We start from the raw sequence: 17,042 nt of genomic DNA, 5'->3' as shown, positions 1-17,042 counted from the left end.
ATTTGGGTAAATGAACAGGCAGTACAGATTCAAGCATAAGCAACAGAATAGAAGAGATGGAAGAGAGAATCTCTGGTGTAAAAATATGATAGAAGAAATATATTCATTTGGCAAAGAAAATGTTATATCCAACAAAATCTTAATATAAAACATCCAAGAAATCTAGGACACCATGAAAGACCAAACCCAAGAATAAATGGGATAGAAAAAGGAGAAGAAAGTCCATCTGAAAGTCACAGAAAATATATTCAAAATCATAGAAGAAAACTTTCCCAACTTAAAGAAAGACATGACTATGAAAGTATAAGACTCTGTAGCTGGAAGCTTTTCTGCATCCCACCTAGTTCCACAACCACTTATAAAATAATCATTCTGAGTTATAGTAGTAATTACAAACTCTCTGGTCTATCCAATCTTTGATACTACTAACTAGTTCTCACATTTTAATTAGCCAATTTCTATTAATCTATGTATTACCACATGGTCATGTTCTGATATCTTACTCCTCTGGCAGCTACATGGAATCTCCCTGACTCCTCCTTCTTTCTCTCTGTATCTCTGTTTTTATTTCCTAACCAGCTATATTCTCCCTGGATACTGGCCAAATCAGCTTCTTTATTAACCAATAGTAATAAAACATATTCACAGCATACTCAGGGTATTTCACATTAAGAAGCTTAGAGAACACTAAATAGTCAAGCCCCAAAAGTCCATTCACCATATAATAATCAAAACACTAAACATATAGAATAAATAATATTATGAACTGCAAAGGAAAAAGTCCAAGTAACATACAAATGCAGAGTTATCAGATTTACACCCAAATTCTAAATGGAAATAATGAAATCTAAAAGGACCTGGATAGATGTTCTGCAGGCACTAAGAGATACAGATGCCAGCCTAGATCACTATAACCAACAAAATTTTCAATAACCATAGGAAGAGAAAAGAAGATATTCCACAACAAAACCAGATTTAAACAATACCTATCCAAAAATCCAACTCTACAGAGAGTACTAGAAAGAAAACTCTAATCCAAGGAAGTTAGCTTCACCCATGAAAACACAGGCAACAGATAACGTTAAACCACCAAACCTCGAAAAGGGAAAACACAAAACACTACCATTACTAGCAACAAAAAAACAAAAGCAACAGGAATTAACAATCAGTGGTCATTAGTATCTCTTAATATGAACGCACTCAGTACACCTATAAAAAACACAGGTTAAAAGAATGGGTAGGAAAACAGAACCCGTCTTTCTGCTGCATGTAAGAAACATACCTTAACTTCAAAACACACATTATCTCAGTGTAAAGGGTTGGGAAAAGATTTTCTAAACAAACGGACCTAAGAAACAAGCTGGTGTAACTATCCTAATATCTAACAAAATACACTTCAAACTAAAAATAGTCAAAAGAAATGAAGAAGGACATTTCCCAAAACAAAATTAAATCAAGAACAGATAAACAATTGAAATATACCTATAATCACTAGGGAAATAGAAGTAGTCATCAAAAATCTCTCAAGAAAACAAACAAATAAAAAAAAGCACAGAGTCATATGATTTTGGTGCAGAATTCTACCAGAATTTCAAAGAAGAGTTATTACAAATACTCCTTACATCATTCCACACAATAGAAACATAAGGAACATTGTCAAACTCTTTTTACAGTGCTACAGTTATCCTAATACCCAGAATTCACAAAGCTCAACAAAAAAAGAGAATTTCAGACAAATCTCCCCCATGAGCATACATGCAAAAAGACTCAATAAAATACTGAAAAAAAATTCAAGAACACATCAAAATATCACCCACCATGATCAGGTAGGCTTCATTCCAGAGATGCAGGGATAGTTCAAATGTGAAAATCTACCACAAGTTGACAGCCAACATCAAACTAAATGGAGAGAAACTCAATGTGATTCCACTAAAATCAAGAACAAGACAAGGCTGTGTATTCTCTTCATATCAATTCAATATATTACTGGAAATTCTAGCTAGAGCAATAAGAAAACAAAAAGAAATCAAGAGGATACAAATTGCAAAGAAAGAATTTACAGTTTCCCTATTTGCAGATATGAGAGTATACGTAAGTGACCATGAAAGCTCTCTCAGGGAACTCCTACAACAGATAAACACCTTCAGTAATAGGGCATAATCTCCTAAAAAAAAATCAGTAGACCTTCTATATACCAAAGATAAGGGGGTTGAGAAAGGAATCAGGGAAACAGTACCCTTTACAATAACTGCAAATAGCATAAAATATCTCTGGGTGACTTTAGCCAAACAATTGAAAGAACTGTATGACAAAACTTTAAGTCTTTGAAGAAAGAAATTGAAGAAGATATCAGAACATGGAAGGATCACTCATGCTCTTGGGTAGATAGCACCAACAAAGTAAAAATGGCAGTTTTACCAAAAGCAATCTATAGAATCAATGCATTCTCCATCAAAATCCCAATATAATTCTTCACAAACCTAGAAAGAACAATACTCAGCTTCATATAGAAAAATAAAAATTTCAGAATAGCCAAAATAATCCTGTATAATAAAGGAATTTTTGGAGGCATCAACATTCCTGACTTCAAGCTCTACTAAAGAGCTATAGTAATAAAAAAAATTTGGTATTGTCATAAAAGCAGACACGTGGATCAATGGAATTGAATTGAAGGCATTGACATTAATCTACACCCCAATGAACACCTGATTTTTGACAAAGGAGCCAAAATTTTACAATAGAAAAAAGAAGGCATGTTCAACAAATGGTGCTGGTATAACAGGATGGTAGTATGTAGAAGAATGCAAATAGATCCATATCCATCCCCATGCACAAAACTCAAGTCCAAATGTATCAAAGATCTAAAATCCAGCTAAACTGAGCCTCACAGAAGAGAAAGTAGTAAGTAGCCTTAAATGCATCGGCACAAGAAACCACTTCTAAACATAACTCCAGTAGCACAGATACTGATAACAACAATTAATAAATGGGACCTCCTGAAATTAATAAGCTTCTGTAAGGCAAAGGATGCAGTTAATAAGACAAAAAGAGCAGCCTACAGAATGGGAAAAGATTGTCACAAATCCCACATCTGACAGAGGGCTGATCTCCAAAATATATAAAGAATACATGAAACTGAACATCAAATTACCAAATAATCCAATTAAAACATGGGGTGTAAAGATCTAAACAGAAAATTCTCAATGGAAGACTCTCAAATGGCCAAAAGACATTTAAGGAATTCTTCAACATCCTTAGTCATCAGGGAAATGCAAATCAAAATGACACTTACATGATGGAGGAAGGTCATTGGCTAATAAAGGAACTGTCTTGGCCCATTTTATTGGTTAGAACATAGGTAGGTGGAGTAAACAGAACAGAATGTTGGGAGGAAGAGGAAGTGAGCTCAGACTCCGCAGCTCTCCTCTCCAGAGCAGACGCCTCAGAGAGATGCCATGTTCCCTGCTCCCGGGAAGATGCACGCAATGAAGCAAGCCACCAGGTCAGACATGCTGAATCTTTCCCGGTAAGACCGGTGCTACAGTTTATTAGAGATGGGTTGATCGGGATATCAGAATTAGCCAGTAAGGGCTAGAGCTAATGGGCCAAGCAGTGTTTAAAAGAATACAGTGTCCGTGTAATTATTTCGGGGCAAAAGCTAGCCGAGCAGGTGGCTGGGGTGTTGGGGACGCAGCCCCGCCACTCATATTACTACACTTACATTTGTCAAAATGGCTAAGATTAAAAACACTAATGACAGCTTATGTTGGAAAGCATATGGAGTAAGGGGAACACTCCTCCACTGCTCCTATGAGTGAAAACTTGTATATCTACTCTGGCAATCAGTATGGCAGTTTATTATAAAATTAAGAATAAACCTACATCAAGACCCAGCAATACCACTATTGGGCATATATCCAAAAGATATTCAATAATACCACAGGTCACTTGCTCAATTATGTTCATAGTAGTATTATTCACAAGAGCCAGAAAATGGAAACAACCTAGATTCCCCTCAAGTAAAGAACAGATAACAAAAATACAATACATTTACATAATGGAGTAAAAAACAATAGCATCATGAAATTTATAGGCAAGTGGATGGAACAAGAAAAAAAAATCATCCTGAATGAGGTTATCCAGACACAGAGAGACAGAGTATGTATTCACTTATAAATGGACACTGAACACAAAGCAAAGAATAACCAGGCTACAGTTCACAACTGTAGTGAAAATATGTCAAATGGAGGACAATAAAAAACTACAAAGGTTGGACTTTTCATTCCTGTTTTGTGAGTTTGCCCCTTATAATAAAGAAAATATAATTGGTTTATCTTGGAGTTAGCCTGGGATTCTTTGACTGCTATCTGATAACAGTATGTCTTTTTAAAAGTCTCTTCTAGAAAATATGTCGACTTTTATGGATAGATACCAATACTGATTCATGCTTGCAACCCTTTCTTTTGATTTTATTTAATTCTCTTAAAATATCATGTTTTGTTTGTTTAACTACAATGTGGAATCCAAAATTTGAAACAGTTGGGTGATTAGTGCACACAATCACAAAGTATTTATTTATTTATTTTAGGAAAGCATGCAGATGTAAAGGAATAGCATAATAATGCAGTTGCATAATAGGCAAATGGAACCGATAAGAATGGAAACAGAGTAAAAAGGTAAGGAAACAGGGACTCCCTAGTACATAGATGTAGGCAGGTTGTATGCTTTAGGTTGGCTGTCAAAGCAATATTTATTAGGAAGTGATATTTGAACATAGAATTGAAAGAGATAAGGAAAGTTAGTTGAATTTATAATATGCCAGGATAGAAAGCACTAGAGGAAAAATCTGAAGGCAGAGCTCATTTACCTGTATGTATGAGTAAATGAGGTGGAGAAAAACACTAGGAGGTGCGACCATGTAGTTTGTAGTTACCTATAATTCAGACTTAGATGACAGTGAAAAAATAGTGAGATTTAATGAGAATTATATCCAATTGTTTACCTATTTCGTCTTTGTGGTTCATTCTTTTCAGGCTTGCTAGATTCCTAATTTCACCTTAAATCCCACGATTGCACATCTACATCAAATGGAGAGTGACATCCAAACACCTTCTAGACAGGAACCCTGTTGTTGTGAAGAATATTCAGTGGGCTATGCAAACCATCTCAATTCTAGCTTTTGTTCATTCACATCTGTAATCTCAAGGCCTATATTGTCACTGTGAGGACATCCTCAGACTTGTTCTATCAGTGTGACCATAGTGAATTAAATTGTATTTTACTTGTTTGTCGTCAGATTTTACACCCAATTTCCTTTTTAGGAAATATCACTAAATCTGGATTATTGGAACCACCAGAATCAGAGACCCTGATTTGGTTGTCTGTTTCAGAACTCCAGGAACAACAAGACTCTGGATATATTTTAAAGGTAGACCCAGCATTATTTCTCTGTATATGTGGTTGTGATAGAAAATGGAAGTCTACAGTAATTTTAATAATATTGTTCTGAGAAGTTGAAAACATGATATGATACTGCAAATCAATAAATTAAGCAAGTTTGGTAGTAACCATGAGTTTAATTCTTTAGTGCTAATTTTATGATGTTTATTAAAATTTGGGGTTGCTTTATGAGTTTTTAGATGAGAGCAGAAGGAGAGAGGGCATAACTTGAGGAACTATCAGAGTTTTGGTGGTACTTAGAGCATTAACATAAACGGAAGTCATAAGAGAGTAAGGACTCAAAAGCTATGCCCTGGGAATGTCAGTGTCAATATATCAGTTAGTTTTGTTGACTTGACACAAGCTAGAGTCATCTCTGAAAATTAACCCCCAACTGAATAATGACCTTCATAAGATTGGCCTGTAACCCTCTGTAGGAAGCTTTTACTTGAATAATGATTGATGTAGTAGGGCCCAGGACCCTGGGGGTGGGTGGTGTCCTCCTTGGTCACCTGAATCTGAGTTGTAGAAGAAAGCAAATCAGTGAAGCTATAAAGAACAAGCCAGTGAATGGTGCTCCTCTGTGGTCTCTATTTCAGTTTCTGCCTTCAAGTTCCTACTTTCAGCTATTGCTCTTTCTTCCCTTGAAGGAGCACTAATATAGGGATAAGTCCCGCCTCTTAGGGGGCGTGTTTGCCTCGGGCTAATGTTTGCCTATAAATTTGGCAAGCGTGCTCCCATCCGAGGAATGGTGGTAAGTCTATTTCTCCATTAAAGATATATATATATATATATATATATATATATATATATATTACAATCTGTCTGCATTCGTTTATGCCATTACACACTAAGATGTAGAAATATAATCCAAAGAGACTCTTCCCCCTCCCCATCTTGTTTTTGATTTCCATGTTTTATCACAGTGACAGAAAAGCAATCTGCAATGGTCAAGACTATAGAGCAAGAAAATAGAAGAAGCATCCAAGAAAGTAAGTGACAACAAAGTGATGAGTAACAGCAAGAGAAAGTAAGTCCTTGAGACCAAATTCAGAGAAAAAACAAATAATATGTGGGGAAATTGCTGTTCCTGAAGCACAAAAACATATTTTACCTGATAGGATGATACTTGTGCTTTCTTCTTGGAGACTTTCACGGTTTTGAAGATAGCAAGTAACACTCTGGTAGGAGCTGGTGTTAATAAAAAGGGCCATTGTCATGTTGAACAGTTTGTTTCCATCCTGTGAGTGGGATTTGGATGTCTCTGGAATGACTTCTCCTTTGCTGTCTCTCCATTCCATATGAGGCAGTGGGAACCAACCCCCTGAATGACACTCCAACATCACTCCTTTGGTATTCGGGGAATGCAGAAGAATCTGTATGTCTGAGCTTGTGGCTGGTTGAAAACAACAGAGGAAATTAATATTGTTAGGTATAAATGCAAGAGGAAGCAATGAAAAATACTCATTCAGTTTCAAAAGATGCATTAAAAGGTAAAATTCTACTTGACTCTGGTTACAATAAGAATCTCATTAAAATATCAATAAATAGATAGAAATGCTATAATACACAGTCAGCAACCTGTCCAAACTAAGTCATTTGATAATGCCTGTTTCATTTATTTAAAATATTTTGCTTAATTACCAAGTCTAATTAAGTTAGGTCTATGGATTATGAAGAACAGAACCCAAAATTCGGACACTCAAAAATTCATAATTTATGCTTTCTTTTATCATAATCACTAATTACTTTAGAGCCACTATAAATAGATTATAAAAATGAATTTCACTATAAACACAATTGTGGCTCTTTAGTTCAAACTTTGTGTATTTCCATAGTAGGTAATTTATATAAAATATGTTTTTTATAAAACAGGCAATACATTGAAGTATGAATATGCATATTAATTTAGAGGAAATAAATATGTCTGAAATTTTTCAGAATATTTTCTGAATTATAAAATTTACCAAATGTATAGGCAAAAAGAGAATAAGTGGAGATTTAAAGCACTGTACCAAAGCTATTCTGTCTAGTAAAATGTCCCTGGGATAACAAAATATTATGTGTGTGTGCTAGCACACTTGCTGTTTGACTCACGAGATTATTAAAAATGGGCAATTATTAGATTTTTATCACATAAGACTATGAAAAATGGCTATTACCTACACTGTGTAGCTTTTCTGTAAACTACAGCATCAAATGATGCTTGACATACAATAAAGACTAGTTGGCTGGGTATTGAGTTCTACATGTAGGAGCACACATTTATGGTGTTTGTTCAGTTTGCTTTAAACCCTTTGTCTCCCTTTCTTTTATTTTTAATCTAGAATAATTCAGATTAAGGAAAGGAGCATAATTGTCACATAGTTCCCAAACTTCATGTATAGTATATCTGAGGATAGTGATGAATGTGGTTAAAATCTATTGGAAAAGTTTTAGGAAAATTAAGTGGGTACTAAGTAATCAGTAGATAGATTCAGAGAAAAATATAAGTATTATCAGAAAAAAATAATATTTTCTTTCTTTAATTAAAATTTTCATACAATATTTTTGATCATATTATCCCCTCCTGCAATCCTCTACAATATTTTTGATCATATTATCCCCTCCTGCAATCCTCTACAATATTTTTGATCATATTATCCCCTCCTGCAATCCTCTCCATATATTCTCCACTCCATGCTCACCCAACTTTATACTAGGAAGCATATTTTTAAAATTCCGTTCATTTGGAAAATTACTAAAGTAATGTTAGTAATATCTGAAGGGATAATACAACAACCCAAAAGGAATGTGATGATGTGGTAGAAATATAACAATTTATATAGGCATAACAATATTTGCTTACTGATAGAACCAATTTCTGCACTGTGCAATTTTCATTTCTTATCTTCCATGGCATGTAATTAAAAAACCAAATGCTTAGTTTCAGCTTACTAATAAAACCATGCAGTAAGAGTCAAACACTGATAATTTTTCTACCACTCAATCCAAGATAGGCCTTGAATCATGGGTACCTAGCAATCTCAGATGAGTTCATGCCTACCTGTGACCTTGACCTCTGTGATGTGCTCTTCATAGAATTCTCCATCTTTGAAGACACAGTGGTATGGTCCACCATCATCAACAGTCACGCTAAAGATCCTGAGTGTCACTTTCCCTTCTCCAATGTCATCTTTCAGCAGTTCAGTCCGCTCTACATACTTGGGGATGGTTTCTCCATGAAGGTCTTTACCATCCCTGTACAGGTGCACAGGCTGTGTATAGCGGTTCCTGAACCAGCGAATCTCCATGTGCTGTGCATCTTGTGGTGGGGACAACTGACAACTGAGTTCAAGGGTTCCACCCACTGGAGCCAAGACTGGCCTAGTCAACCCAGTCACTGTGAATGCTTCTGCGAAGGGGAATAATCAAAAGTTAAGAGTATGAATTAGTAAACATGCTCACACCTTTTGTTGAAACCATTCTCTCTGTTTATTTCTCTTCTGTCTTCTCCTCTTTCTCAAACATCCATACATACTTCACAGAAGATCACTTTGTTGATCCTGAAGACATTGTAATTACTAATTACTTAATTGATACTAATGCACAAAGTATTACTGTAAATGGTTACAGGAGATTTTAAGGAACTGTTGGAGATTCTGAGTCAATTCAAGACAAGCTGGGCTCAAGATAAATGAAGGCAATGCCAATAACAAGTCAGAAGAAATTTTAATATGAGTACGCCATGTCATGTAGTGGGAATTTTGCTGAACTGAGGCTCCATGGACAGTAGGTTGTGTAAAGTTTCAATATTTATGTACTTTACAGCTCATTTGGACTACATGTAGAATCATGACTAATGGAAAGAAAGTTTGTGAATCAAAACAATAAGCCATCAACCAACTATTAGAATAGCTGAAATACAAAACATTGACAACACAAAATTATGACAAAAGAAGACAATATAACTGTGATTTCTTGTTGGCAGCAACACAGAATGATCAGACACTATGGAAGACAGTTTGGCGCTCTTTGACAGTGTTAGATGTGGCTTTACTATACTTTCTTTCCATTAGTCATGATTCTACATGTAGTCCAAATGAACTGTAAAGTACACAAATATTGAAAGTTTACATAAATGTTAGCAACAACTTTATTCCCAGTTGCTAAAAATTGGAAAAATATAAAAATGTCTTTCATTAGGTTTCAGAGAAACCACCTCTGCTACTTTCATAATTTTATGAAATATTATGAATTAATAAAATATCTGGTACAATAGTTACACAAATGTTAGTGCATAAACCCAATCAATTTTGTTTGGATTTAAGACCTACTCCATGAGATAGAAACCATATCTGACACTTGTAAAGAGACCAACAGCCTGAGATCAGATAAGTTGTGACCCTAAGAAAAACATATCATTCTGCTATAAAAACATAATAAAATTACTCTAGTAACATACTGCTAAACACATAGATCAGTGACTTGATCAAAGCTTATCAGAGGTGTTTTGTCTTATAGTAGGTGGGAATCAACACAGAGACTCACAGCTGGACAATATGCAGAGAGTGAGAGACTTTGGAAGTCTCAATGCTAAATGAGATGTTTTCATCAAACCCATAACCATTAATCTTCATCCTTCATGCTAGCTAGTTCTCATAATGCCAGAAGAAAGAAAAGTCATCAGATGTCTAAGCCATCTGTGAATTACAATACCAACACACCAGGAAAGATGTGCCCACTGCTGTAAGAGTGGCATGACCACCAAAGGGCAATGGACTCCTCTCCAGGATTCAAGTCATCCTCTGCAGAATGGTTTTCAAGCATGTTATTGTGAATCTTGTCAAACAGTACTACTTGAACTTCAAATGTCCTAATGGGTAAATTACCACTGTTGTTTAGCTAAATTAATGGTGTGGTATCAAACCAATTCCTGAACATCCCTGTTTATACCTTAGAGAAATGCATTAATCAGTGTATCTAAACTACCTCTCTAAGTTCAGAGAAAGTGTAGAAGGAATAGAAAGAATGTAAGAACTAGAAAACGAAGAGTGATAAAAATGTTATTGTCTTGGTTCAACCTAGTTTTTGTAATCGCAGAAACACAGTAGCTGAGTTTGTTTGCTCTGGGACTATACAAGACTAGAGTTGCCAACTGCTGGGTAAAGGAGTGCCTCATGTGGCCCTTTGCCCCACCCCTAGCTGAACTGTTATCTATTGAAAGATTCTTGGAAAGGAAAAGTTATTATCTTCATATGTACACACATTGATAAGCTCACCAAGCTTCAGTGGCTAGTTCCATACTCATGATCAAACAGAATCCCTTTATTAAACTCAGTAGATCACAAAACATGAAAAAAAATCAACATGGGAGGAAATAGGGGGGATTGAAAATGGTGAGAGGGAGACAAGAGAAGGAGGGATTAGGTAATCATAAGGCATTACAGACATGTGTAAAATTGTCAGAGAATAAATTTAATGAATAAAATGCAAGGATGAAATGTCTACCATAGAAAAGATAATAAGGATTTAGGGCAAAATCAACACTTCAGAGAAAAAGAAACTTTTTTTGAAAGATAGTCAACCTTACCCATCAATATAAATGTAAAATGTAATAAATTATAGATTTTTGTTTTTACCTGAAAGCTTAAGAATAAATAAAATTCCTTTGTCTCAGCTACCAAATCCATTCGGAGCTCCCTGGAAACCCACTTACAAGAGAATCAGGTAGGAGACCTTCACTCTCCCTTCCTTCCTCCAATTCCAATGCCTCAGGCTCATGCCCAGTTCTGTAGCAGACCACCTGCTGTGGCTTCCCCTTCTTTCCTATCCCTATCACCAGTGAACCATGCAGATTTTTCTTCTCCAACCTACCTCTACCACACCATCCCTTGTCTCAGATGCCAACTCCCAAGGGCACTCCCTGGAAACATACTGGGGATAACAAGGAAAGCATGTAGACAATATTCATTCTCCATCCTGTCTTCCAGTTCCAATCTCCAGTTTTATCCTCAGCTCTGTAGCAGACCGCCTGTTACAGAAGGAGGGTCTTAGCAGATCCTGGTAACACATCCAATATTTCCCCTTTCACTGGACCCTTTCAACTTCCCCTTCTAGTTAATTTCCATTCCCAAATGTCATCACCCAATATCTAAAATTACTTTCTACCCAGTACCCCTAATTACTGCACCTGGAAAGATTTCAGAAGCATTCCAAACACCAAACTCATAGCCACCCACATTTTCTTAAGAACCAGAGAGGGCAACAGAAACCAAGAAATGGAACACCCACTTAACAAAGGCAAAATCAGATATCAGCGTCTAGAATTACAATCACTCCAAACCCACATGCCTAGATAACAACATAAAAAAAATAACAGCAAAGACAGTATGTGTCAAGTAGAGCCCAGTGACCATACTACCTACATAGGCCCCAGGAAATGAAATAAAATTAGCAACTTTCCAATATAAAAATAACAAATGAACTGAAAAAGAAATCAGAAAAACACATTTCATGGTAGCCTCAAATAATATGAAATATATCATGGTAAGTCTAGTCAAGCAAATGAAAGTATGATAAAACCTTAAGACACTGAATAAGATATCAGATGAAAAGATCTCCCATAGTCATGATCAATAAGATTAATATAGCAAAAATGACCATCCTAAGAAAAGAACCTGTTCGATGAAACACCCAACAAAATTCAAAAATACTTCTGCAAGGATCTTGAAAGGACAATTTTCAGCTACAAAACTATATAGTAATGAAAACCACATTGTATCTGAGCAAAAGCTGATACATTTATCCCTGAAATCAAATTGAAGTCCCAAACATAAGTAGTCCATACACCTGTGGTCACCTACTTTCTGATAATGGAGTCATATATACACACTGTAAATAGACAGTCTCTTTAACAAATGGCACTGGTCAAACTGGATGTAGAAGAATGTAAAAACATACTTATAAGTCTGCACAAAGCTTAACTCCAAATTGATCAAGGAATTCAACATAAGTCCAGATATACTGAATCTAATAGAAAAAATTGAGAAATAGTCTTGAACTCATTAGCACAGGAGAAAACTTTCAGAACTGAATGCCTTTAGCATAGGGACTAAGAACAGAGTTTAATAAATTGGACTTCGTGAAACTGATAAGCTTTTACATAGCAAAGAACACTATCATTTGAACAAAGATTTTTATTAACTACACATTTGATAGAGGACTACTATCTAAAATATATATAAAAATTTAAAATCTAGACATCATGAAAACAAATGAGCAATTGAAAATGTGGTACAGATCCAAACAAAGAATTCTCTAAGAGGAAACATAGAGGAATGTGAAACACTTAAAGAAAAAAATGATTTCATATTTTTTTGCCTTAAAATTCTAATGTGACAGAGAACTTTGATGTCACTCTCTGGTCCCTGTGTATTTTCAGTCCACATCCATCAACTTATGTTGTCATCTGTAACTCATCACTGTCTAAACAGTTGTGTTGATTCAGATCTCAGTAGCATTACAGCAGAGTGTTCTCTCCTGTATTTTCCCCCTTTCCCATTGCCTTCAGAAACTTGGTTCCATCAAGCACACATGCTCCCCCGCTGTGTATGTTTATTCTGGTACTGGAAATAGATCTCAGGTTCTATTGCACAGGTTAGAAAACCCTTTAACTCAGACTTCTGTTTTTCACACTTTACTCTCTGTTGATTTTTGTTCCTTCAATATAGAAGCATGCTGAAGTTTTCTATAGTTTTAAAATAAAACAAAATATTAATACTAAAAAAATAAAGAAAAGAAATGTTCAACAACCTTTGCCACCAGCGAAATGCAAATCAAAAATACTTTCAGATTTCATCTTATACCCTTCAATTGCCTTTGACAATAAAAAACGATAGTGCATGCTGGCGAGAATGTGAAGTAAGAGTGTACGTCCATTGCTACTGGGAGTTCAAAATTGTACAGTCACAAAAGAAATAAGTATGGTGGTTTCTTTGGAAGCTGAAAACAGGTCTACCTGAAGAGCTACTCTTGAGAATATTCTACTCTTGAGAACATTCTCAAAGGATGCTTTGTCCTGATATAAAAACACTTGCTCAATCATGTTAATTGCAGCTTTATCCATAATATTCAAAACTGGAAACAACCTTGATGTTTTCAATGGATGAGTGAATAAAGAAAATATTTTACATCTATAGTATGGAATATTTGAATTCAGCAATTTCAAAATATGAAATAAAATTCAGATGTAAATTGATGGACCTAGAAAAAAAACTCTGAGTGAGGTAATCCAGACCTAGAAAGGCAAGAATGTATTCACTTATATGTGGATGCTAGTTTTTAAGTCTTCAATAAGAAAGCTACCATTCATATAACCAGAGGTTAGATATAGAGTAAGTGATTAGTGGGGAGGGAAAACAAAATATGTAGTTATGGATGGACAGGGAAAGTAATGGGAGGATCAAATGGAGATGGGGAATGAAGAGGAGACCAGGGGACAGCTAAAAATAAGGCTGATATGACAGACTACGTGGAAATCAAATACAATAGTAGGTTACTAAAATTGCTTCATACATATATAAAGATAATCCACAAAAATTCACAAAGTAATAGCGGAAGATAAAAACCACAACTCAATATCTTTCATTACCAAATGAAACTTACAGCATCAAGAATGAATCTAATCAGTATGGAACCCAAGCAAATGTGAATCAGTGAGATTCTTGTCACTGGACAATGAGCTTTTGTTGCACTATTCTACACCTTAAATATAATTTTCATCTAAGTCTTTTCATTTAGATAACTTTGAGTGATCTATATTTATTTGTACTTTGCAAAGATGTCCCTACAAAGTCAAAATCTCATTCTCCTATCCCATTTTAATTACTCTCATCTTTTCCTCCTATTATATTCTTGACTAAGATGGATTTTAATATGTATCTGCAGCCTATACCAATTCCTCAGCGTAGAAGTGATATGTAAGTTCTATGCATTCACTACGAATATTGAGTCCTCAAGGCAAGCATTCGATCTCTTTCATTGTACTGTCTTCCTGGAAGCTGAAACAAGCACAAGGAAAGACTATGTGCTGATTAGACATAATTACTTGCTCCTCTAAGCTGGATAATCTTGTAACTGTCTTCACTTCATTGCTACATTCAAATGATAGGGACTATGGTCTAAATGTCCTCTCGTTGTAGCATGCCTTGATTTTCCTGGTATACTTGACATTGTTAAGGCTCATAAAGGCAAGTGAGAGATTCTTACCTGAACTCCGTGCTACCATCTGAAGGAGGAACAAGGCAACACAGTGTGTGCCAAGAAGCACTCCTGTAGCTCCCATTATACCTTTCATGAGACAAAAATTAATGAGCAGTGAAAACACAAGCAATAAGTTGCAAAAATCAAGTTCCTCCATATTACTGTACAACAACTGGCTTCCAAGTAGAGTTACTATTAGGCCTCAATTTTAGATAATAACTTTATTACAGTCATTTATCTCATGATATGATGGGGGAGAATCTTCTGTTTTGTGTTAATTTCATTGGTTAAATAAAAAGACTGCCTCAGCCCTTTAATAGGACAGAAAATTAGGTAGGCGGAGTAAACAGAACAGAATGCTGGGAGAAAGAAGCTGAGTCAAGGAGTCGCCATGATTCTCCCACCCGACACAGCCGCAGGTTAAGATCTTCCCTGGTAAGACACCTCGTGGGCTACACAGATTATTAGAAATGGGTTAGATCAATATGTAAGAGCTAGCCAATAAGAGGATGGAACTAATGGCCCAAGCAGTGTTTAAAAGAATACAGTTTCCGTGTAATTATTTCGGGTAAAGCTAGCCATGTGGGCGGCCAGGTGCCAGGGACGCAGCCCCTCCGCTCGTATTTCAACAATGATATTTATCACACTGAAATTTGTATTTACTACATCTGGCAGCCCTAGTTTTAGGAACATACATGTAATGACTAAATCCATCCAGACGTTTCTTTCACATTAGAGAATCACATCCTCTCAGATCTGATGTTTGTCTTCTAGTTGTAGAAACTATCAGCTCTCCACCTTTCTCACCACACAAAGTTATGGAACTGCCAAACAACTAAGTCTCAAAGGTCTTCTAGTGTAACTGTCTGTCACATTTAGCTATGCTTAATTACATGAAAAGTTATGAAATAGATTAAACTTTACACTTATGAGAATAATCATGTCAATGTTTTAGAAGAGAACATGACTTTCTTATACTCATTCTGAATTTTATTCTTATTGATAACTCTTATTAGAGACTTATTAGTGGGACCTTATGGTTAATGAAGAGTTAAGGTGAAAAAGAAGTTGTCATATTAAAATGAGAAAGGTTTTTATTGATGACTTAGAATTTTGGGATTTGATCTAGTGTGATAGAGTTTTATTTATATCATATACACATTAGGCTAGATACTAAGGTTATAAAGAAATGGGAAATTGAGTAGAAAGTTAAAATAACTCTAGTCTATACTGTATTGACTAATAAAAATCCAGAGATTGATATTAGGGTTCAACCTGAATGTCAAAAAAGCAAAACAGCCAGCTACTTGCTCTTACCTCTATCTCAGTTTGAATGGTGATCCTGCCTCCCGGAATCTCAGAATGAAACCATGTCAGAGAGTTGTCCCCTCCCATTTTATATTACACGCTAGTGCTGGGATTAAAGGTGTGCACCATTAAAACCAAGTTTCTAAGGCAAACTAGTGTGGCTACTGGGATTAAAGGTGTGTGTTACAACTACCTGGTCTGTAAGGTTGACCCATGGGGGCTGTTCTACTGTCTGATCTTCAGCCTAGCTTTATTTATTAAAATACAAATGAAATATCACTACACTAAACCTTCATCTGATATGTTATTTATTGTAGTAACATAAAAATGTTTATGATATATCCTTCTTGAATTTCAAATGAACAAAAGAAAAAGTTTCCATGTAAGTGTGTGTGTATAATCAAATAAGTTTCACAAGTTTTTAATAAAATTATTTCGTGTGTGTGTGTGTGTGTGTGTTACTTGCATATATTTATGGAACACTTACATTCCTGGTGTCCATAGAGGTCAGAAGAGGTTACTGGATAGCCTGGCACTTGAGTTAAATATGTTTGTGAATCACCGTTAGACTGCCAGAACTGAACCAGGTCCCCTCCAAAGCAAATATACTTTTAATTACTCAGTTATCTTTCCATCCCTTTTCATTTTTTATACATAATTGATGTCATTATGACATTTTAATCATGTATATACATTCTAGTCACCTCTACTGCCCTTTCTTATGCCCATCCATTCCTGTTAATCTTCCTCTTTCCAACTACTTCCCTCATAATTTCATATCTTTGTGTTTGATAATCTTTTGAGTTTAATAAAGAAATGTTACAGGACCATGGAAAAAGGTTTGTTTACAGGAACATGGTTCACCAGTGTCTACACCATTGCAAAAGTATTTCTTCCCTTCCCCAGCTATTATTTATTTCACATAAAGTCACAGAGTGAGATGAGGTCTTGTGAATTTCTCCTGTTTCCACAATGGCAAATGATGAGACTAATCCTGAACAAGTTTTATGCATGTAATCACAGTCTCTGTGAGTTAAAATGTTTCTAAGAAA

General features: G+C 35.5%; 1 protein-coding gene across 1 annotated transcript in view; it reads right to left on the bottom strand.

Moving 5' to 3' along the window:
* Positions 1-14,764, bottom strand: part of LOC142834236 (selection and upkeep of intraepithelial T-cells protein 2-like) — a 30,713-nt gene extending 15,949 nt beyond the window's left edge. Inside the window, exons 1-3 of the mRNA XM_075946531.1 lie at positions 14,689-14,764; positions 8,486-8,833; positions 6,554-6,835 (exon numbers count right to left, since the gene is read on the bottom strand). Of these exons, the coding sequence (XP_075802646.1) occupies positions 6,554-6,835; positions 8,486-8,833; positions 14,689-14,764 (706 nt within the window). The remainder of the gene's footprint in view (positions 1-6,553; positions 6,836-8,485; positions 8,834-14,688) is intronic.
* Between the last annotated feature and the right edge of the window lie 2,278 nt (positions 14,765-17,042).

The sequence above is a fragment of the Microtus pennsylvanicus genome, chromosome 13 (assembly GCF_037038515.1).
Source record: "Microtus pennsylvanicus isolate mMicPen1 chromosome 13, mMicPen1.hap1, whole genome shotgun sequence".
NCBI classification, from domain to species: domain Eukaryota; kingdom Metazoa; phylum Chordata; class Mammalia; order Rodentia; family Cricetidae; genus Microtus; species Microtus pennsylvanicus.
This window is presented reverse-complemented; position numbering and strand designations above follow the sequence as displayed.